Source organism: Micromonas pusilla (assembly GCF_000151265.4).
Source record: "Micromonas pusilla CCMP1545 genomic scaffold MICPUCscaffold_11, whole genome shotgun sequence".
Classification (NCBI taxonomy): domain Eukaryota; kingdom Viridiplantae; phylum Chlorophyta; class Mamiellophyceae; order Mamiellales; family Mamiellaceae; genus Micromonas; species Micromonas pusilla.
In genome coordinates this window covers 396988-416522 of record NW_003315892.1, presented here as the reverse complement: position 1 = coordinate 416522, position 19535 = coordinate 396988, and the positions used below count along the sequence as shown (strand labels likewise).

Here is a 19535-nt window from a genome sequence, read left to right as displayed (position 1 = left end):
TGTGTTAATGGCGACTGGTTATGAGCGGGTCAGTGATTTTGAGGTGCTCGTTTCGTTTCAGTGACGCTATCGCTACGCCCAGCTTCTCTTCGCTTCTCTGCACTACGCGTGTTCCGAGTAAATGGGTTCAGGGGTCAGACCCTCGACCCGCTTCTGTAGCACCGTGAACGAGTTCTGGTATGACTTGTGCGGCTCCCAGAACGACACGTGATGCACCCGTTGGCCCTCGGTCGACGAGCCTTTCTTCCCGAAGCTCGGGAAAACGCTCCCCTCGCCGCCATTCAACTTTCGGACGCGCTCCAACCACTCGCGCGTCACTTTGTTCGTCACCGTGGAGTGAATCACGATGTATGATCCATTATGCAGGCACTTCCAGTACATCTCCAGGAACTCACTCAGTCGATTGCCGACGCCAAAGTCCACCCACAGGAGGTCAGCGAAAACTATTTTCTCTAACACTGGCCCTTTCCGCCACGCGTTTTTCACGTGCACATTCAAATGCTTGTCCAGACAGAGAGACTTCGCGACACGCATCACCGACCTGGCGGTGCAGTGCGAATGGCTCATGTCGTCCACGCAATGCAGCGTTGGGTTCTCCCCATAGTAGTGTCGCCTTAACTTAAACCATTCGTGTACACGCAACCCTTTGTTCCCGTACCAATCCGGCGGCAATCCCGAGACGACGCCGTCGACGTCCATCTTCGACTTCGTCGCCTCCATCTCCAAATCATTATCCGCCAACGCTTGCAGCATGAACACGGAGGTGTACCCGCCGCCGATCTCGAGAATGGATTGTGGCTTCAAGAACCGAACCAGCCCGTACAGAAACGTGCCCAAGTTCTCCGCGCCCATCGTCGCGTCGAAGCACGGCGCGACTCTCCGCAGCCACTCGTCGCTAAACAGTCCCCCGGCCGCGCCCGGCGGCGCCGCGTCGAGCGCGTCGAGCGCCGCGCGCGCGGTCTCGTCGAGCGCCGCGCGCGTTAGCTTGGACGCTGGACCAGCGGTCGGGGGCGCGGACCCTCGCGCGTCGTCCCCCGACGAGCCGCCGTCGTCGTCGTCGTCTCCGTCGTCCGAGGAACTGACGTTGACATCGTCGTCCTCGTCCTCCTCGTCCTCGTCGTCGTCGTCCACGCCGCCGCCTTCGTTCGCCTCCGCGAGGAACCGCTCGAACCACACGCGCTTCGACGGCGACTTCAAACCGAGGCTGTCGCGAAGCTCTCGCGTGGACTCGCTCGCGTACAGCAGCTGCGCGCCCGTGATCTGGCCGCCCTCGCACGCGCGCGCGAATCCTTTCACGTTCACGCCGAGCTCATCTGGGAGCGTCGAGAGCCACGCGACGCATTCGCGATGGCCCCACGACGCGACGTCGCCGCCGTCGTCGTCGGTATCGGGGGGAGGCGCGGGAGGCGCCGCCGCCGCGGACTCCGCCGCGGACGCTTTGCGCTTCGGCATCGCGGAAGCGCGCGCGATCGCGTTTGGCGACGAACGTAACGCGAGCGAGAACCAAAACTATGACGAGTTCAGTACAGCACGCGGCGCGGCGCCTCTACTTCGGCGCCCCTAATAAATCAGCGCACCCCGACTCGGACAGCATGCACGCGGTGTACGTCGCCCTCTGAAACTTCACGAGCGGCCCGACGACCGGGGCGTTCTCCCATATCTTCCCGTCCGGGAGGTAGTCGCGGTGATACCGCACCGCGTTTCGGTCCCCCGTCGCGCCGCCGGCGCCGGCGGCGGTCGCTCGCGCCGCGTCGGACGCGCCGCCGCCGCTTCCTCCTCCGCCGCCCTCCGCGCCTTCCGCGCCCTCCGCGCCGCCTCCCTCGCCCGCCGCGTCCTCGTCCGTCTCCGTCGCGAACTTCAACACGCTGATCCCCGGCATGCCTCTCAAGTTGCCGGTGCCCAAGTCCATGTCCAGGCTCCACCGCGCGACGTACGTGTCGCCCACGCACGTCTCGTCGCTCACGGTGAGATACTGCCGGCTGAAGTCGAACTGGTTCTTCAGGTACCTCGCCATCGCGTCTTTCCCGCGGACGTTCGTCAGCCCCGGCCCGTCCACGTACGTCACGTCCTCCGAGTAGTGCGACAGGCACCCCGCCTCCCAGTTGTCCTGGTTGCACGTCAGGACGTCGCGCGCGACGGCGGTCCGCGCGGCGCTGAACGTGCCGCACGTCGCCCCCGCGGGGTGCCCGGTCGTCGGCGTCGTCGCCTGAACGCGCGCGCCGCGCGACGACGACGACGACCACGACCACGACGGCGGCGACGACGGCGGCGACGATGGCGCGCGCGGGAACGACGACGGGTCGATCGCGAGCGAGGCGACGCCGACGCCGACCGCGGCGGCGAGGCCGACCGCCCACGCGCGCGCGTCCGCGCTCGCGCTCGCGCTCGCGCTCGCGCTCGCGACCGCGGTCTCGTCGGCGGCGCTGGACGCCGGTCGCGCCGCCTCGGCGTCGTCCGCGTCGTCGTCCGCTTCGCGCGTCTCGCGCGCCTCGCGCGCCTCCTCGACGACGACGACGACGACTCGATCCGTCTCTTCGACGCTGCGCGGCGCGCGGGGAACGACGCGCGTCGCGCGCGCGGTCGCGATGGTCCAAGGCGTCGCTCCGCGCCCGCGGTGGGACGTCGCGCACGCGCGCGGCGCGGCCGCCGCCCTCGGCCCCGAGGCCGTCGCCGCGGCGCTCATGAGGAGTGCGCGAGACGGCGGAGACGGCGCCAACCTCGCCGAGCGTCGGAGAAGGGAACGCGCTACGGCCGCGAATATTTTTTTTCGGTGTCGTGCAGTACGAGTACGCGACCCCCACACGCCTGACTGGCGTCCATACGAAATAAAACAGTACCCGCGGCGGCGTCTTATCCAACCTGCAGGAGATCTCTCGGGTCTTTTGGCGAGATTTTTCCGAAAGGTTTGTTTGGTTGGACGCCGCGCTCACTCCCGACGGCGCGTTCACGCCCGCACGCCCATCACCCGCACGAGCCGCAGCGCTCGATCACAATGTCGGCGTTCATGCTCAGCGCGCATGCGCTGCACGGCGCGGTCGCCCTCGGCGCGCGCGTGAAATCCCCGTCGATGCTCCGCCGCGGATCCGGCCTCTTCGCTCGGCGGACGACGAGCGGCGCGCGATCCGTCGTCTCCAGCGGGGCGGTCGCGACCGAGGAGAAGATCGACATCAAGGTGCCCCCGCAGGACGGCACCGTCCGCGTGCGCTTCGCGCCGTCGCCGACCGGGAACCTCCACGTCGGCGGCGCGCGCACGGCGCTGTTCAACTGGCTCTACGCGCGCAACCTCGGCGGGAAGCTCATCTTGCGCGTGGAGGACACCGATCAGGCGCGGTCGACGAGAGAGTCCGAGGACGCGATGGTCCGAGACCTGAAGTGGCTCGGCCTCGACTGGGACGAAGGGCCGGACTGCGGCGGGCCCTACGGCCCGTACCGCCAGTCCGAGAGGCAGGCGATCTACAAGCAGCTCGCGATGCAGCTCGTGGAGGAGGGACACGCGTACCCGTGCTTCTGCACGGATAAAGAGCTGACGATGATGAAAGAGGAGCAAGAGGCGAAGAAGCTTCCGCCGAAGTACACGGGGAAGTGGGCGACCGCGAGCGAGGAGGAGGTGGACGCGGAGATGGCGAAGGGGACGCCGTTCGTGTACAGGTTCAGGGTCCCCGAGGGCGAACGCATCGAGATCGACGACATGATCCGCGGGAAGGTTGGATGGGACACGGACACGCTCGGTGACTTTGTGCTTCTTCGCTCGAACGGTTTGCCGGTGTACAACTTCTGCGTCGCGGTCGACGACGCGACGATGGGGATCACGCACGTTCTGCGCGCGGAGGAGCACCTTCCGAACACGCTGAGGCAAGCGCTCGTGTACGACGCCCTCAAGTTCCCGCGGCCCAAGTTTGGGCACATGTCCCTGATCCTCGCGCCGGATCGCTCGAAGCTCTCCAAGCGTCACGGCGCGACGTCCGTGGGGCAGTTCAAAGACCAGGGGTACCTGAACAAGACGATGATCAACTACCTGTCCCTCCTCGGGTGGAACGACGGCACGGAGCAGGAGATTTACGAGACCGAGGAGCTCGTGAAGGTGTTCAGCACGGATCGGATCAACAAGTCGCCGGCGGTGTTCGACGTCGTGAAGCTGAACTGGATGAACGGCCAGCACATTCGCTTGCTTCCGGAGGAGGAGCAAGTCGCCATGATCGGCGCCGTCCTCGTGAACGAGGGCCTCGCCGCGAGCGCGGACAGCGATTTCGTGAAGAAAGCGGTGAAGCTGTGCGCCAACGGGATCGAACTCGTGGAAGACGCGGCGAAGGAGGTGAGGGACATCCTCGCGTACGACCTCGCCGGGAACGTCTCGGACGAGAAGATGAAGAAAGTTCTCGAGGACGACTTTGGGGAGATCGCGGACGCGGTGATCGCCGGGTTCGAGTCCGGGGAGCTCGCGGCCGCGATCGAGGCGAACGACTTCAAGAAGTTTGTCAACGGGATCGGGAAGACGCTCGACCGCAAGGGGAAGCGTCTGTTCATGCCGGTGAGGATCGCGCTCACGGGGCGGATGCAAGGGCCGGACGTCGGCGAGGTGCTCGACCTTCTGTCGTCCGAGGGGGTGCCGGACAGCGCGGTCGGGTTAGAGGCGAGGGTCGCGGCGCTCAAGGCGGAGTCCGCGGCGTGGGCGAAGTGAACGACGCGTCGATTCGTTTGGCGGCGGCGGCGGGAGAGGGGAGCGGTCGTTTCGTGCGGTGCTTTTACCCTCACCTTATTATAAAAACGAGCTAACTCCAGCTCCGCGTCGTGTACATGCGTTGTATCGTTCTCTAGCTCCGACGCGACGCCTCCTGTGCTAGATTAAGAGACGTCGCGATCGCGTTGCATTTTCGCGACGATCGGATCACGCCTCCTTTTCCTTCTCCGCCGCCTTCCCCGCCGCCTTGATCGTGTCCGCGGCGAGCTTCTCCGCCGCCTTCTTATCCTCCAGCTTCTTCTTCGCCGCCGCCTCCGCGTTCTTCTCCGCCTGTTCCGCGAGCTGCTTCGACGTCTTGTTCGCGATGTCCCCAGCGCCCGCGGCGACGCTCCTCAAGTCGAGGCCGAAATCCTCATCCACCTTGTCGAGCGTCTGTCCAAAGTTAGCGCGCGCCTCCGGGGAGGTGTAGTACGAGTACGCGAAGTACGCGGAGTACCCGATGCCGACAACCTCCAAGAAGTTCTCGATCACCGCGGGGAAGACCGCGTACGTGAGCAAGAACGTCCCCGCGAAGATAGGGACGAGCCCGTAGTTCTCGACGAGGTCTCTGTCGTACTTCGCCGCGCTCGCGGCTCTCGGCGCCGACGCCTTCGCCGCCGCCGGCTTCGCGACCACCTTCTTCGGCTGCACCGTCTTGAACGTCGTCGCCGACTTCTTCGCGGTGAACGGGGTCTTCTTGATCGTGTAGCTCGACGCGGGGGAGCTCTTCTTCATCGTCGCCTTCGGCTTCGTCTTCTTCGCGGCGCCGGAGCCGCCGAACGAGAACAACGGCTTGGACGCCGACGCCTTCTTCGCGATCGGCTTGGCCTTCTTCGCGGTCCCGAACATGGGCTTGGAGGCCTTCTTCGCGACCGGCTTCGGCTTCGGCTTCGGCTTCGCCTTGACGACCGGCTTCGGCTTGGAAGAGAAGTCGAACATCGGCTTCGCCTTGGCGGCTTTCGCGGCCGAGCCCGTGAGCTCCTTCCCTTTCGCGACGACAACCTTCGGGCGGTTCGTCGGGCCGTTCAGGCCGCGGACCGCAGCCTTCTTCGGCGCGGGCTCCTTCTTCCCGAAGAAAGAGACGATCGCCGTGGGCTGTTACGGGCGGCGGTGGAGAGAGGGCGAGAGAAGTCAGCGAAGCGCGATCGGATCGAACCGTCGGATCGGACGGATTATTCCGCGCGGCGATTAAACAACTGGCGTTCTGCTCGGATTAATGTGAGATCGAAGAGGGCGATCGACGGACGCGATCGCGACTGACCTTCGCGGAGGACGCGACGCGCGAGCTCTTGAGGAGCTTGGAGCTCGGCGCGGAGCCGACGACTGCGGCGCGGAAAGTCATGGCGTTCATGGCCATCGTGCGTGCGTGCGAATGCGTCGCGCGCGCGCCGAATCGGTCCAGGTGGCCGAAGGCGCCCCGCACGAGTGACTGAAATTTCACGCCAGCGCGGCTAGGTGATTGGTCGGAAATCTTCGTCTTTGATATTCTTGCTGACTAAAAACACATACGGACATACGAGTAGTTTTCGCCGAGTAACGGTTTTTTTCGCGCTGCAAAATTTAATTTTCGTTGGCGACGGCGCCCAAGTTCGTGACAGGAAAAGCATCCTCGCGTCCGAACGGCTCGACACAACCCCGAGCGCAACTCTCGTGTCGTATTAAACCACACGTGAATCATGGCTAAGAAGGCTGCTTCCAAGAAGAACGTGAGTGACGCTCGCGCGCGTCCCGCCCGCCGCGCGCGTCGACACGCGAATCGCGCGCTTCGCTTTTGATCGTGAAAATCCAAAGGACAATTTGTCGCTCGACGCGAGAATTGGGATTAAGTCGCGTCGACGCTCGCCTGGCGTCCGCGCGCGCGTCCGTCGATCGCGACGCGCGCGCGCGATACGCGCGGAGAATCGTTTCCGACGCGCGTCGCGTCCCGTTCGCGCGTCGCATCGCGCGCGCGCGAACGGGACGCGCGCGCGCATTTCGACCGATCCTATCCCCGCGCGGGGGAATTACACACCACGACGCGCCCGCGAATTCAAAATCGTCCTTTTCCGATCGCTGACGATCCCTCGTCCCCGCCCCTCCGCCATCGCCGACGAAATAGGCCAAGAAGGCGCCCCCCCAGAAGGGCGGCGGCTCCACCAAGAAGAAGGGCCCGAAGAAGGCTGCGAAGAAGACGCCCGCTAAGGCGCCCGCGCCGGTGACCCCCCGCGCCTCCACGAGGAGCACGCCGGCGAAAGCCGCGCCCGCCGCGGCGAAGTCCCCCGCGAAGAAGGCCACGCCCGCGAAGAAGGCCCCGAAGAAGGCTGCGAAGAAGGCCAAGTCTCCCGCGAAGAAGGCTACGCCCGCGAAGTCCCCCGGCGCGTCCACCACCGCGACGCGCGCGACGACTCCGCGTGCGAAGGCGCTCGCCGCGAAGGGGGGCGTGGCCAAGAAGAAAGCCGCGCCCGTCGTGAAGTCGCCGCCCAAGCCCGCGGCCGTTAAGAGCCCGCCCAAGGAGAAGGCGCAGGGTGGCGGTGGCTGCTCTATCATGTAAGCGATCGCGATCGCGTGGTAGGGGTGGTTGTTATGGGTGGAAGATGTCGTGTGGATTTGTTTGGCGGGATGATGCGGACAGAGAATCTCAACTCTTCGCCGCGGAGGTCCTTTTGGTTAAAATAAAAGCAAAAAAGAGGCGACCGAGCGAGAGGGAAACCTGAGAGGGAACCAATCAGCATGCTTAGGAGGAACATTCCGGGGCGGTGCGCACGAAGTGCGATCGTCCCCGCTGCGTTGTACAGGGTAGAAGGTATTTACTTATTTGTGGATATGGACTTCACGCAATGAGACAAAATCGAGACGACGCGTTTCGTTTTTTCAAGAACAGAAGCGTCGCTTCGAAACTCTCCTCTCCCGACGCCGAAAGATACATACTACAAGCTAACGCGAACGCCGCCGCGCCCGCGACTACCTCCTCCGATGCTACGTCCTACACCACCTCCTCCTCGATTCAAAGCTCGTCCTTGTCCTCGACCCGCGCGTCGCGCGATGCCGCGGGCGTCGCGTCGTCTCCCTTCTCTCTCGCCGCCCTCGCCTCCTCCGAACGCCGCGCGCGCGCCGCCGCCGTCGCCAACGACCGCTCGATAGCCCACACCGCGCCGGCTCGACCGGAGATCGCGCCGCGGAACCGCCTCTCCGCGTCGAATATCTCCGGCGTGCGGAACGCGAACCCGTCCTCGTACGTCACCCTGTACGCCCCGCGCGCGACGTCCCACCCCTCGTCCGAGAACCCCGCGAGGATGAGGTGCGACGCGAGCGCGTACGACTGACCGACTCGAGACTCCCTCGCCTGCGCCGGGATGCCATCCCCCGCGCCGACGCCGAGGGCGGCGGCGTCGGTCGCGTCGTCGACGCGCGCGCCGTTCACCGCGCCCGACGGCACGTAGGTCGACGGCTCGTCGTCGGAACCGGAACCGGAACCGCCGCGGGCGCGACCGAACGCTTTCACGTTTCGCTCGTACGTCGTCGAGAGCGCCGCGCGAACCTTTCTCGGATCCAACACCCCCGGGGCGCGGATCATCCCCAGCGCCCACTCGCCCATGACCTGCCCGGCGAGGACGACGTCGCCCGCGTCTGTGCCGCTCGCGTCCGCGGCGTAGTACCCCTCCAACGCGTGGGTCCCCCGGCGGGACCGGGACTGGGACTTCCGAACGCCGCCGCCGCCGCCGCCGCCGCCGCCGCGCCACAGCGCTTCGTCGAACGATTTCGCCGCGATGCGCAGCGTCTCTTCCAGGCTCGTCCGCGCGTCCGTCTCGTCTAAATCCCGCGCGATGCCCGCGCCCGCGCGCAACGCCGCGAGCCACAGCCCGCCGCCGTACGACGACGCGTTCCCCGAGACGACCCACCGATCGTACCCGCTCAGCGTCGGCGCGTCCGCGTCGCCGTGCTCGGGCAACCCGTCGCCGTTCAAGTCGCGCGCGCGGAGTTGCGTCGCGAGCGCCCGGTACGCGGGCTCGAACACCCGTCGCAACGCGTCGCGCTCGAGACCCCCGCCGAACGACGCCATCGCCTCGGGGCCCCTGAACCCGCCTCTGAGCGCGTGCGCGCGCGCGACGAGAAGCATCAGCTTCGGCGCGAGGTCCAAGAGCGCGTTCGAGTCGACGTCGGAGAGCGCGTTCGGCGCCGACGTCAACGGCGCGTCGCGCGACGTCCCCAGGTCCCTCGGCGCGACGCCCCGGATCTTCCGTCGCTTCGTCTGGCTCGCAATCGTCGTCGTCGTCGCCCCGGTGCCCCCCGCGCTCTTCTTCGCTGACCCCAGCGCGCGCCACAGGACGCGCCTCTCCGTGTCGTCCGCGGCGTCCACCGCGTGCGCCAAGTCCCCGATCACGGCGAGGTCCAACCCCGGCCACAGCGTCGCGAGCGGCCACGACCCGTAAAAGTATTCGTCCAACGCGTTGTACGTCGCGCGGTCGACGTCGGACGCGCTCCCGAACCTCCCCAGGGTGCCGCCCCACGCGCCGCCGTTGCCGATGACGTCGCGCGCGTCGCCGCCGTCGCCGTCCTCGCCGCCGAGAAGACCGAGGCGCCTTAAGGAACGGCGTTCACCACGCGAACGGGGTCGTATGGGAAGCAGTCTCACCTCCGCGTCGTCGGCGGAGTCGCCATCGAGCGCGTCCTCGACCTCGTCGTCCTCGTCGTCGTCGAACTCGTCCCCGTCCAAGCCGCCGACGGAGAGCGGCCGCCCCCACAGCGTCCCGCCGTCGACGAGGTAGTACAGCTCGTTGAACAACGCGGTGACGAACCACCCGGGGCGTCGAACGGGGCTTTTGGAGTCCGCGTTCGCCGCGGAGTCCACGTACGGCGCCTGCCACGCGCGCACGCGCCGCTCCCACGACGCCGCGCGTCTCAGCGCGCTCATCGCGACGTCCGCCGCGCCGCCGCCTCTGCGACGCCGCCTCCACGCGTACCGCTTCAAAAACGCCGGGCCGCGCGGGAACGTCGCCACGGGGAGATCCCACGCGATCGCGAACGCGATCGACCGTCGCTCTCCGGGCTTCAGCGAGAACTTCGCCGACACCGCGGCCGCGGCGCCCGGGGAAGCGACTTTTGCCGCCGACGCCGACGCCGCCGACGCCGCATCCTCCTCAGCCGCCGCCTCATCCTCCTCGTCCTCATCCTCCGCGAACCCCCCGTTTCTCTCGAACGCGTCCCACGCCGCGGCCACCGCGTCGCCGTCCAGCGTGTCGTACTCGCGCAACACGCTGACCTCGACGCCGTCGCCCCCCTCCGCCGCGATCGCGACGCCGCCGTGGTGGTCCGCGCTCGGCGTGAACGTCCCGTCCGTGACGCCGACCGTGTGCGCGTGCGCGCCGCCGACGATGATCCGCCGCCTTCGCCGCCCCTCCCGCCGGCTTTCGCGCGAGGAGAAGAACGTCTCGTGCGTCGTCGGCTCGGACGCGACCCTCCACGCGTCCCTCGGTCCGCTCACGTCCAACGGCGCGACGTCTGCGGACGCCAGAACGCTCTCGAAGCTCAGCATGATCGAGACGTTCGCGGTGGCGCGCCCGTCGTTCCGCGCGACGAAGCGAAGCACGCCCGTGGGGACGGCGGACGCGCGGTAGTCCCCCGGGAGCACCGGGGAGAATTGCACCTGCGACACGACGACGCGCGCGTCGGGATGCAGCGCATCGGGGGCGTACTCGTACCACGCGCGCGGGTACAGCGCGGTGTAGTTCCCGCCGATGCCGTCCTCCGGGAGCGTCCGTCGACGTCGCGTTCGCGGCGGAGGCGAATCGTCGTCGTCCTCGGAAGACGGGACGCCCTCCAGGGACGCGTGCGCGGGCGACGCGGACAGCACGGTCGCGACGCCGTTCACCCGGCACGCGGCGAACGTGTGCGCGGCGACGCGATGCGTGTGCGACCCGACTTTAAGGTGCCACCGCGAGAAGTCGCCGAGGTAGGACCTTCCGATCGACCCGGACCCGAGGCCGCCGAGCGGGGCGCCGTGTCGCGCGCCGTCGTCGACCGTGCCTCGCATCGGCGTCGGACGCGGTCTCTTCGCATCGGCGCCGTCCTCGGGGGCGTCGCCGATGCGATGGCGCCACCCCACGCCGGGGGGTGGGATCCCGAGGTCATCGTCGAAGCTGACGGGTGATGGCGATGGCGCGCGGAGGAGGAGGAGCAGCGCCAGCGCGAGGAGCGCCAGCGCGGCGGCTCCCCCTGAGCGCGCCATGCCTACTGCGGAGGATGTCAACTCGAGGTCCGAGAAACTGCGCTTTGTTGACACGACGATTCTCTGCTGCTGCTTTCAAAACCACGACGCGGCCTCATCACAAGGCGACGCGCCGCGACGCGCGTCATGGGCGTCCTCACGAGCCCGTCGAGGCACTCCCCGAGTCCGATGGAGAAGGCGCGGGCGGCGATTCACCCCAAGGGCGCGTGCGTCAATCAGGTGCGCCCGCCGCGCCGCGACCGCGATTCCTGGTCAACGACAGACGGCACTCGCGGTTCAAACGCCGCGCCCTCCCCTCTCTCGATCTGACGCGCTCTCCCGTGCGAATCACAGGTCCAACTCATCGCGCAGCGGCGCGAGGAACGTCGAATGCGCGCGATGCAAGAGAAAGCGGCGCTGAACGAAGAGAAGAAGCAGCACGGCGTCGACCTCGACGGCGTTCGCTTCGCGCGGATGGTCGAGTCCGAGCGCGCGCTGCTCCTCGAGTCCGAGGAGCCGCCGTACCCGCCGTTACGCCGCGGCGAAGACGCGGACATCCCGACGTGCAGGGTGTCCGTGATGGTGAGGAAGCGCCCGGTGAGCGCGAAAGAGTTCGCGCTGAAGCAGTGCGACGTCGTCACCGCGCTGAGGGACAGCGGGCACATGGTCGTGCACGAGCCGAAAGTCTCCGTGGACATGTCGCGGCGAGTCGAGTCCTCCGCGTTCGCGTTCGACGGCGCCTTCGGCGAGGACTCCACGAACGACGAGGTCTACGCCTCCGCGGTCGCGCCGCTCGTTCGTTTGTGCTTAGAAGGCCAAGGCGCGCACGCGACGTGTTTCGCGTACGGACAGACGGGCAGCGGAAAGACGTACACGATGAAGGCGTGTTACCGAGCCGTCGCGGAGGAGCTCGTCGAGGGCGCGGAACGCTGCGGGCTGTCGCTGTGGGTGTCATTCTACGACATCTACGCGGGGAAGTGTTACGACTTGTTATCGAGCCGGAAGCAACTCAGCGCGCTGGAGGATAAACGAGGGCGCGTGCGTCTCGTCGGGCTGTTGGAGACGAAGGTGAAGAGCGCGCGGGAGGTGATGACCGCGGTGGAACGCGGGATGGCGTGTCGGAAGACGAGCCGGACGGACAGCAACGTCAACTCGTCGCGGTCGCACTCGATTTTTCAAGTGGTGCTGCGCCCCGCGGATGCGATGGACTCGAAAACGCCCGCGATGAGTCGGTTATCCCTCGTCGACTTGGCCGGCAGCGAACGCGGCGCCGATCGCGGAAAAGCCGTGGACGGGAAGATCCGCCAAGAAGGCGCGGAGATCAACAAGTCGTTGCTCGCGCTGAAGGAGTGCATCCGGGCGCTGAGCTCCAGCGGCGGCGGCGGCGGCGTGAACGCGGTGTCGGAGGGCGTCGACCCGCGGGAAGACCTCGGCGGGGACGACCGCCACGTCCCGTTCAGAGGGTCGCAGCTCACGAAGGTGCTTCGGGACGCGTTCGTCGGGGCGAAGAGCAAGACGGTGCTGCTCGCGCACGTCGCGCCGACGTCCGTCGCGGCGGAGCACACGATGAACACGCTGCGGTACGCGCTCAGGCTGAAGGACGGGATCTCGGGAGGGAAGGAGAACGACCGCGCGCGCGGGAACGGGAACGGGAACGGGGACGGGAGCGGCGGAAGCTCGCCGAGCAAAGGGAAAGCGTCGGATCCGCCCACGCCGACGCGGTCGTCCCCGGACGAAGGACGCCGCGTCGGTCTCGCCGTGCGCGTGAACGAGAGCGGCGCGGGGATGTTCGGCGGGGTAGAGACGAGCTCGCCGAGAGCGTTGGACGACGCGCTCGGGGTGGACGCAGACGACGTGGACGACGCGGACGACGCGGACGACGACGACGACGCCGACGCGGATGGGTTCCGAACGCCGGAGGAACTCGCTCGCGACGAGGTGACCGTCGCGCGCTCGGCCGCGGCGAACGTCGCCGCGAGGGCTTTGGACGAGTCGAACGCCGCGTCGCGGGACGTCGAGCGCGCGGGGTTAGCTCTGGAAGCGACGCACGCGCGATTCATCGAGGTCGTCAGAGAGGAGAACGAGCTCCTTCTGAGCGAACCCGCGGACGCGTCGGCGCACTACGAGTACTGCGACCAGCTCGAGAGCGTCTTGAGGAAGCGCGCGGCGATGGGTGGCATGTTACAAGACGCGATCGCGGTCTTGAAGAGCAAGCGCGCGGTCGCGGAGGAGAAGGAGAAGGACGCGATCGAGAAGGCTGCCGCGGTCGCGTGACGACGACGAGTTCTCAAGAATTGTTGTACCTGTATCGTGGACGCCTCGCGCCTGCGTGTTTGCTACTGCTAGCTAGTGCGTGTACGAAGAACGAACGACGCGACGCTCAACTCTGCTCCTTCTGCCGCGTCAGGAAGTTCGGGTCTAACCGAAATTTCGTCTGGAACTTGTTGAACCACCGATCGAGCACGTTCATCGGAACCACCATGTGCTCCTGGCTCACCTGCGTCGCGGCTTGAAACGACTCCATGTACCGGAACAAATCCATCGCGACCCGCCGCGCGAACTCCTCCTTCGACCCCAACACGATCTGCTCCTTCCCCGCGACCTCGGCCAACGGCTCGATCGAGACTCCGATCTGCGCGCACTCCGGCAGCGACCCGTCCGCGAGCTGCGGCCACTGCAGCGGAAACACCTCGGACGGCGAGACGTTGCTGACGCAGCCTCGGTACTCCCACGCGCTCGTCCCCGCCTGGACGTACAGCGCGAGCGCGCTGTGCGCGTCGAGGACGTTCCCGTCCGGGATGAACAGGCACACGTCGCGGACGTCGCCGTACGGCACCCCGGGGGGCACGTACCTCCGCAGGTCGAGCGTCCAGTGCGTCGCGTCCGCGCGCGCGAACGCGTCGGACGGGATAACGAACGACTTTCGCACGAAGGCGACGCCGAAGAGCGGCGACGCGGGGGCCGACGACGGGACGAGCGCCATGGAGTTGTTATCTCCCGCGAGGCGCTCGTCCTCGTCGTCCTCGTCGTCCTCGCGCCGCGCTCGAGAGCGTCCCCGCGGCTCGTCCGCTTTCGGGCGCTTCGTGCGTCCCCGTCCGTTCGCGCTGCTGCGGTGACGGCGAATGGGTGCCTTGTCGAGGAGTGAATGAATTCACGGGACGAAACGAAACGCGGCGCGCGTCGAGACCGCGGCGCCGCGCGACGCGGCGCGGGGTGAAGGGGATGGCGTAGGTCGCGCGGGAGAGTGCCGAGGGAACGCGCGCCGCCCGAACCGCGGGCGTGCGGACGTTCGTGGCCCCGGCACAAGTGCGCGAGGAGCGAGCGATCGAAAGGAGTTTCTGTATCGAAAGGTTAAGAAACGACAGCTGCCATGCCAGCACCTGCGCGTCAAAATTGCGTCAAAATCGCTTTCAATCAGATGTCCTCGCATGAAATCATTTTCGCGCTTTGAAACACACCGATGAATTGACCGGAAAACGGACACGTCGCAAGCGTGGCGACAAACTCTGTTCAACTCGCGCTCGCGGACCTCCACGACCGGCGGCCGATCGATCGCGTCGCGTCTGCTCTACTCTCGCTTCTTATCCCCACCCCCGCCCCCTGCTCCGTCCCCGTCCCCGTCCCCGGCCCCGGCCCCGGCCGCCCCACCCGTCGATCCCGTCGACCCCGCGAACCCTCGACGTATCAACCCGAGCTCGAACAACACCCCCGGCGCGCCCTGGAGGAATCGCCGCGGCACGAACGGCAGGACGACGGCGAACCCCACGATGCCCGCGATGACGTACCACACCAGAAACTGCCAGTACGCGTTCTCGGACAAGTTTAACTGCCCGTGGAACAACGCCGCGGCGCCGGCGACGAAGGTGAGGACCATCCACCACCGGACGAACTTGACCACCTTCTGGTGCATGTAGATTAGCAAGAGCTCGCCCAAGATGAACCACGTCAGGAACGTGTACGCGGTCCTGTGGCATCCGAAGTACTTCGCGACACCGGCGAGGGGGAGCCACAGCGCGTACTGGAACGCCTCGTGCCGGAACGACTCCGTGGCGACCCTGCGTTCGAGGTACACCGGGAAGTGCTTCGCGACCGCGCTGAGGTCTTGCAGCGATTCGTTCCGCCTCATCGACGGTCGCTGCATCGCGTCGTCGTCCGTGGTCGCGAGTCGTCTGCTCTCCTCTCGTCCGCTCCACTGCGTCCCGCGCGATCACTCCGCGACGCGACGGTCGCTCGACCGTGCCCGCGCGCGCGCGGATAGAGTGTGTGATCAATCAATGACGCGGCACGCGATTGCGTCGACCTCGAGCTCGACGACGCCGACATTCTCCTCGAGCTGGTTTCAAAAGTGTCTTCGATAGGTGCGGTGTCACCGGTTCGAGGTCGATTTGAAACGAAAGATTCATCGGCAGTTTTCGTCCTCCAAACTCCTCCAACTCCTCCAAAGGCGCGTCGACGCGCGATCGATCCGCCTCTTACACGCGCGCACGTCGCACGTTCGTATCAAACTCTAACCATGGGGTGCGTCCACGCGACTCTTCATCTCTTCGCGTCGCGCGACCAGCGCGTGAGCGGCGTCGGCGTCGCGTCGCGAGCGCGTCGTCCGGTCCGCGCGCTCGTGGCGGAGGCACGAGTGAATCTAGGTCTTCGAGCCTCCGTCGCGCGCGGCCGAGCGTCCGCGACGACCGCGCGCGCGCTCGCCGCCACGTCGCGCGCCGGGATTCGTCTCGCGCACGGCGTCGTAGCGTCCGCGCGCGTCGTCGCGTCCACCGCGACGTCGCGCCGGCCGCGTTCGTCGCCATCGCGCGTCGCGTTTTTAGGGTTCTCGCGGCGGTATTTTTACCGCGGCGAAGAAAGCGCTCTCGTCCCGCCGACGACCGCGTCGAACGCTCCGCGAACGCGTCCTGACCGCCTCCCTCCCCCCCCCATTCTACGCTCGCCATCGTCAACAGGAAGACTCGTGGGCTCGGAGCCGGCCGTAAGCTTCGCAACCTCCGCCGCGAACAGCGCTGGGCGGACAAGGATTACAACAAGGCGAACCTCGGTTCGGAGTGGAAGAAGCCGTTCGCCGGGTGCTCGCACGCCAAGGGGATCGTCCTCGAGAAGCTCGGCATCGAGGCCAAGCAGCCGAACTCCGCGATCCGTAAGTGCGTCCGCGTGCAGCTCATCAAGAACGGCAAGAAGATCGCGGCGTTCGTCCCTCGCGACGGTTGCTTGAACTTCGTGGATGAAAACGACGAGGTCCTCATCGCCGGTTTCGGACGTAAGGGTCACGCCGTCGGTGATATCCCCGGCGTTCGTTTCAAGGTGGTGAAGGTGGCGGGTGTTGCGTTGACCGCGTTGTTCCGCGAGAAGAAGGAGAAGCCGCGTTCGTAAGCGGGCGGTGGGGCGCCGGGACGCGATGATTCCGGGGTGAATGCAAAAAAGCGCTTAGCAGCGCGTCGTCGTTCGCCTTTGTGATCGGGAATCCTATTCAAAACTACCACCTAACCAGCGCGCTACTACCTACCCGACGATCGTCGCCGCCGCCGAGCCCGGCACGTCGCATCGCGTCGCGTCGCGTCACCGCACGTTCCTGCGTTCGTCCACCTCCACGACGAGTGTCGGCTTTTTCCCGCTCCCGCCGCCGCCGCCGCCGCCCCCCTCCCCGCCGCCGTCCGGCCCTCGCGCGTATAACCCCGGCAAGTACGCGACGTACGCGGGCATGAACCTGTCCACGAAGTCGCTCACCTCGTCGTCGCTCAGCGTCGGCCTCCCCTCCGCTCTCGTCTGACGCTCCGCCTGCAGCCGCCACGCGCGGACCCACTCCGCGTCCGCCACCTCGACGACGCGGTCGTTCCGTACGAAGCGACGTCGGGGTGAGGTTCAAAGGCGTCAGTTGGAGTTGAAAGGCGTCGAAGGCGGGGATTGAAAGCGAGGGACCCTGGGCGGAGAGATGCGACGCGCAAAGTCCTTAAGGATCGGCGTTCACCACGCCGACGCGGTCGTATGGGGACCAGTGTGTAGAACGACCCACCTTCACGACGACCCACGCGTCGACGAGCGCCGAAAGCGCGTCGTACCCGCCGTTCGACAGCGACGCGTCCACGGCGACGAGGTCGGGGTCGATCGCATCGCACGCGTCGGGGCCGATCGGGGTGAACCCGAGCATCCATCCCTGGGTCGCGGAGGGGGGTCGTTGGGGGGGTGGGGAGGGGTCGGCGGACGCGGCGGCGGCGGCGGCGCGACTCTCGTCGCGGCTCTCGTTCGTCGCGGGAGGGAAACGAAGGTCGAGGCGGTCGAGCGGGGACGCGCCTCGAGCAGGACGACGTCCAGCGGCGCTTGAACTTCCGGCCACGCGTCGACGGGCGCGCGGTCGCCGCGGCCGCCGCGCATCGTCTTATCGTACCGCGGCACTCTCACCGCGCCGCGCGCCTCGCCGCCGTCGCCGCGAACGCCGTTGACGTCGCGCAGCGCCCGCAACGTCTCCACGCCCAACCCGACGTCGTGCGACCCCGCGTTCCCTCGGAACCGCAACAGCGCGTTCGTCGGGTTCGCCGCCGCCAGCGCGTCCTGCTCCGCGCCGGTCAGGTACACGTCGTCGATGGACAGCGACGCCGCGCGCGTCCCGCGGCGTTCCAAGAGCTTCACCAGCGTCGAGACGACGGTCGTCTTCCCGCACCCCTGCGGCGCGCTGAGGCCGACCACCAGCGGCGGCGGCGGGTCGCGCGAACGCTGCGGCGTCTGGTACGCGTCCACGTGCGCGAGGATCCGCGCCTCTGTCCACAGGTACACGGGGAGGTAGTATCGATACGTCCGCGACGCCTGCGCGTCGTCCATCGAGTGCGCGTCGAACCCGAGAACGTCGCACAGCTCGGCGACGAGCGCGATCCACTCCGCGACGCGCGTCTCGGTGACGTCGCGATCGCGCATCTCGAGCTGAGGGAACAGCGGCCCGGTCGTGACGTACGCGCGGACGGCGTCGACGTCGGACGGCGACGGCGGCGTCTCGATCTCATCGCCTCCGGAGGACGACATCATCGACGCGACGAGCGACGAGAGCGCGCGAGGACGGGCCGGGGGACGACGACGCGCGGCGGCGGCGACGGCGGCGGCGGCGGCCTCGCGTCCGACGCGGTCACGCGACGAGCGCGCGGGGGGGACGCAGACGCGACGCGGCGCCGCGCGCATTCCCCGCGCGTGGCGCTCTGGACGGGAGCGCGTCGGGGTCGCGCGAAACTCATCATTCTGCTGACGCGAGCATTCTTTTCTTCACTGATGCTCGTGATCCGAGTAGAGGCCCCACAACGTCGCGCGCGCGACGCGACGGTCGTCATGGCGACCGCGATCGGGGAAAACATCGTCGTCATCGACCACGACGACGACTTCATCCGAGCCGGGTACGCGAACCCGGAGTACGGCCCAGGCGTGCTCGCGCCCGCGTCCGTCCGCCTCGCCTCGGACGCCACCAGCGACGCGATCCCCCCGACGCGCGTGATCGTCGACCGCGCGGTGACGGACTGGGACGCCCTGGAGGCGATCTACCGTCATATCTTCTACAAGCAGTGCGGTTGGATCGAGGGCGAGGAGGGCGCGGCGCTGATCACGGAGCCGCTGTTCACGTCCAAGGCGGATCGCGAGCGGCTGACGCAGCTCATGTTCGAGTCGTTCAACGTCGCGGGTCTGTACATCGCGGAGCAGCCCGTCGCGGCGCTGTACGGCGTCGGGAAAACCTCCGGCGTGAGCGTGGACGTCGGGTTCAGCACCACCGACATCGCGCCCGTGGTCGACGGCGTCGTCGTGACCGCGGCCGCGACGCGCTGCGCGCTCGGGACGGTCACGACGCGCGACGCGACGCGATCGCTCCTCGGCGACGCCGGCGCCGCCCTCTCTGACGACGACGTCGACGCGGTCAGGGACGCGACGTGCCACGTCAGCAGGAGCCGCGACGACGCCCTCGACGCTTCGGACTCGAAGACGCACGTCCTGCCGGACGGGAACGTCGTGACCGTCGACGGCGCGGCGAGGAGGGCGTGCGTGGAGTCGCTGTTCGCGCCCGACGCGGACAAGGGCGGCGTCTCGGAGGCGTCGCTGCGCTCAGGTGCGTTCTATACACTGGTTCCCATACGACCGCTTTCGCGTGGTGAACGCCGTTTCTTAAGGACTTTTGCCGGCGCGTCTCTCCGCCCACCCCTCGCTTTCAATCCCCGCCCTCGGCGCCTTTCAACTCCAACTGACGCCTTTCAACTCCACCCCGACATTCGCTCGTATGGAACGACCCTCAGTCGACGCGTGCACGCCGGACCAGCGCAGGAGCGTGTTGGACGCGATATTCACGCACGGGGGGTGGGCCGGGGGGGTGGGCGCGAGGAGTGGGGTCGGGTTGGGGAGGAGGATAACGTCAGATCTGCACGATCTGATGCCGCCGACGGCGCGGCCGGTGGAGGCGGGCGCGCCAGAGTACGCGCACGCGCTGACGGGGCAGTACGCGTCGTGGTTCGGCGGGGCGATCTTAGCGAAGGTGGTGTTCCCGCTGAACCAGTACGTCACGAAGGTGGACTACCAGGAGAACGGGCCGACGGTGGTGCATAAGAACCGGGTCGGGTGAGGTCGCGGGCGTGGAAAACTGACGAGACGAGCGAGCGGGGGCGTCGCGTC

At 67.4% G+C, this 19535-nt stretch overlaps 12 protein-coding genes across 12 annotated transcripts; 5 read left to right on the top strand and 7 right to left on the bottom strand.

Annotated features, from left to right (window-relative positions):
- Positions 1–102: 102 nt before the first annotated feature.
- MICPUCDRAFT_51677 (uncharacterized protein) lies at positions 103–1452 on the bottom strand (the record flags this gene model as incomplete). The annotated part of the gene is made up of 1 exon (XM_003061902.1): positions 103–1452. The coding sequence occupies one exon, from the start codon at positions 1450–1452 to the stop codon at positions 103–105; it is 1350 nt and encodes a 449-aa protein (XP_003061948.1).
- Positions 1453–1546: 94 nt separating this feature from the next.
- MICPUCDRAFT_51676 (uncharacterized protein) lies at positions 1547–2683 on the bottom strand (the record flags this gene model as incomplete). The annotated part of the gene is made up of 1 exon (XM_003061901.1): positions 1547–2683. One exon carries the CDS (start codon positions 2681–2683, stop codon positions 1547–1549), a length of 1137 nt encoding a protein of 378 aa, XP_003061947.1.
- Positions 2684–3067: 384 nt separating this feature from the next.
- On the top strand, positions 3068–4678 carry MICPUCDRAFT_21054 (uncharacterized protein; the record flags this gene model as incomplete). Its single annotated transcript, XM_003062104.1, has 1 exon — positions 3068–4678. One exon carries the CDS (start codon positions 3068–3070, stop codon positions 4676–4678), a length of 1611 nt encoding a protein of 536 aa, XP_003062150.1.
- A 58-nt stretch (positions 4679–4736) lies between these two features.
- MICPUCDRAFT_51674 (uncharacterized protein) lies at positions 4737–6078 on the bottom strand. Its single transcript, XM_003061900.1, has 2 exons — positions 5979–6078; positions 4737–5812 (listed from the first exon to the last, which is right to left on the bottom strand). Exons 1-2 carry the CDS (start codon positions 6072–6074, stop codon positions 4886–4888), a joined length of 1023 nt encoding a protein of 340 aa, XP_003061946.1. The 5' UTR covers positions 6075–6078; the 3' UTR covers positions 4737–4885.
- A 286-nt stretch (positions 6079–6364) lies between these two features.
- Positions 6365–7540, top strand: MICPUCDRAFT_51673 (uncharacterized protein). Its single transcript, XM_003062103.1, has 2 exons — positions 6365–6423; positions 6816–7540. Exons 1-2 carry the CDS (start codon positions 6394–6396, stop codon positions 7245–7247), a joined length of 462 nt encoding a protein of 153 aa, XP_003062149.1. The 5' UTR covers positions 6365–6393; the 3' UTR covers positions 7248–7540.
- Positions 7541–7700: 160 nt separating this feature from the next.
- On the bottom strand, positions 7701–10922 carry MICPUCDRAFT_48400 (uncharacterized protein; the record flags this gene model as incomplete). The annotated part of the gene is made up of 1 exon (XM_003061899.1): positions 7701–10922. The coding sequence occupies one exon, from the start codon at positions 10920–10922 to the stop codon at positions 7701–7703; it is 3222 nt and encodes a 1073-aa protein (XP_003061945.1).
- A 453-nt stretch (positions 10923–11375) lies between these two features.
- Positions 11376–12503, top strand: MICPUCDRAFT_20971 (uncharacterized protein; the record flags this gene model as incomplete). The annotated part of the gene is made up of 1 exon (XM_003062102.1): positions 11376–12503. A coding segment is annotated over one exon (1128 nt), but the record flags the coding sequence as incomplete, so codon positions are not given.
- Positions 12504–13185: 682 nt separating this feature from the next.
- Positions 13186–14216, bottom strand: MICPUCDRAFT_51670 (uncharacterized protein). The gene has a single exon (XM_003061898.1). It carries the CDS (start codon positions 13882–13884, stop codon positions 13282–13284), a length of 603 nt encoding a protein of 200 aa, XP_003061944.1. The 5' UTR covers positions 13885–14216; the 3' UTR covers positions 13186–13281.
- Positions 14217–14379: 163 nt separating this feature from the next.
- MICPUCDRAFT_48398 (uncharacterized protein) lies at positions 14380–15146 on the bottom strand. Its single transcript, XM_003061897.1, has one exon. The coding sequence runs from the start codon at positions 15040–15042 to the stop codon at positions 14470–14472; it is 573 nt and encodes a 190-aa protein (XP_003061943.1). The 5' UTR covers positions 15043–15146; the 3' UTR covers positions 14380–14469.
- Positions 15147–15414: 268 nt separating this feature from the next.
- On the top strand, positions 15415–16378 carry MICPUCDRAFT_48397 (uncharacterized protein; the record flags this gene model as incomplete). Its single annotated transcript, XM_003062101.1, has 2 exons — positions 15415–15419; positions 15851–16378. 2 exons carry the CDS (start codon positions 15415–15417, stop codon positions 16272–16274), a joined length of 429 nt encoding a protein of 142 aa, XP_003062147.1. The 3' UTR covers positions 16275–16378.
- Positions 16379–16460: 82 nt separating this feature from the next.
- GLYK (glycerate kinase) lies at positions 16461–17915 on the bottom strand (the record flags this gene model as incomplete). The annotated part of the gene is made up of 3 exons (XM_003061896.1): positions 16461–16718; positions 16915–17055; positions 17205–17915. The coding sequence occupies 3 exons, from the start codon at positions 17913–17915 to the stop codon at positions 16461–16463; spliced, it is 1110 nt and encodes a 369-aa protein (XP_003061942.1).
- A 297-nt stretch (positions 17916–18212) lies between these two features.
- MICPUCDRAFT_20969 (actin superfamily) lies at positions 18213–19485 on the top strand (the record flags this gene model as incomplete). The annotated part of the gene is made up of 2 exons (XM_003062100.1): positions 18213–18964; positions 19191–19485. 2 exons carry the CDS (start codon positions 18213–18215, stop codon positions 19483–19485), a joined length of 1047 nt encoding a protein of 348 aa, XP_003062146.1.
- Positions 19486–19535: the final 50 nt, after the last annotated feature.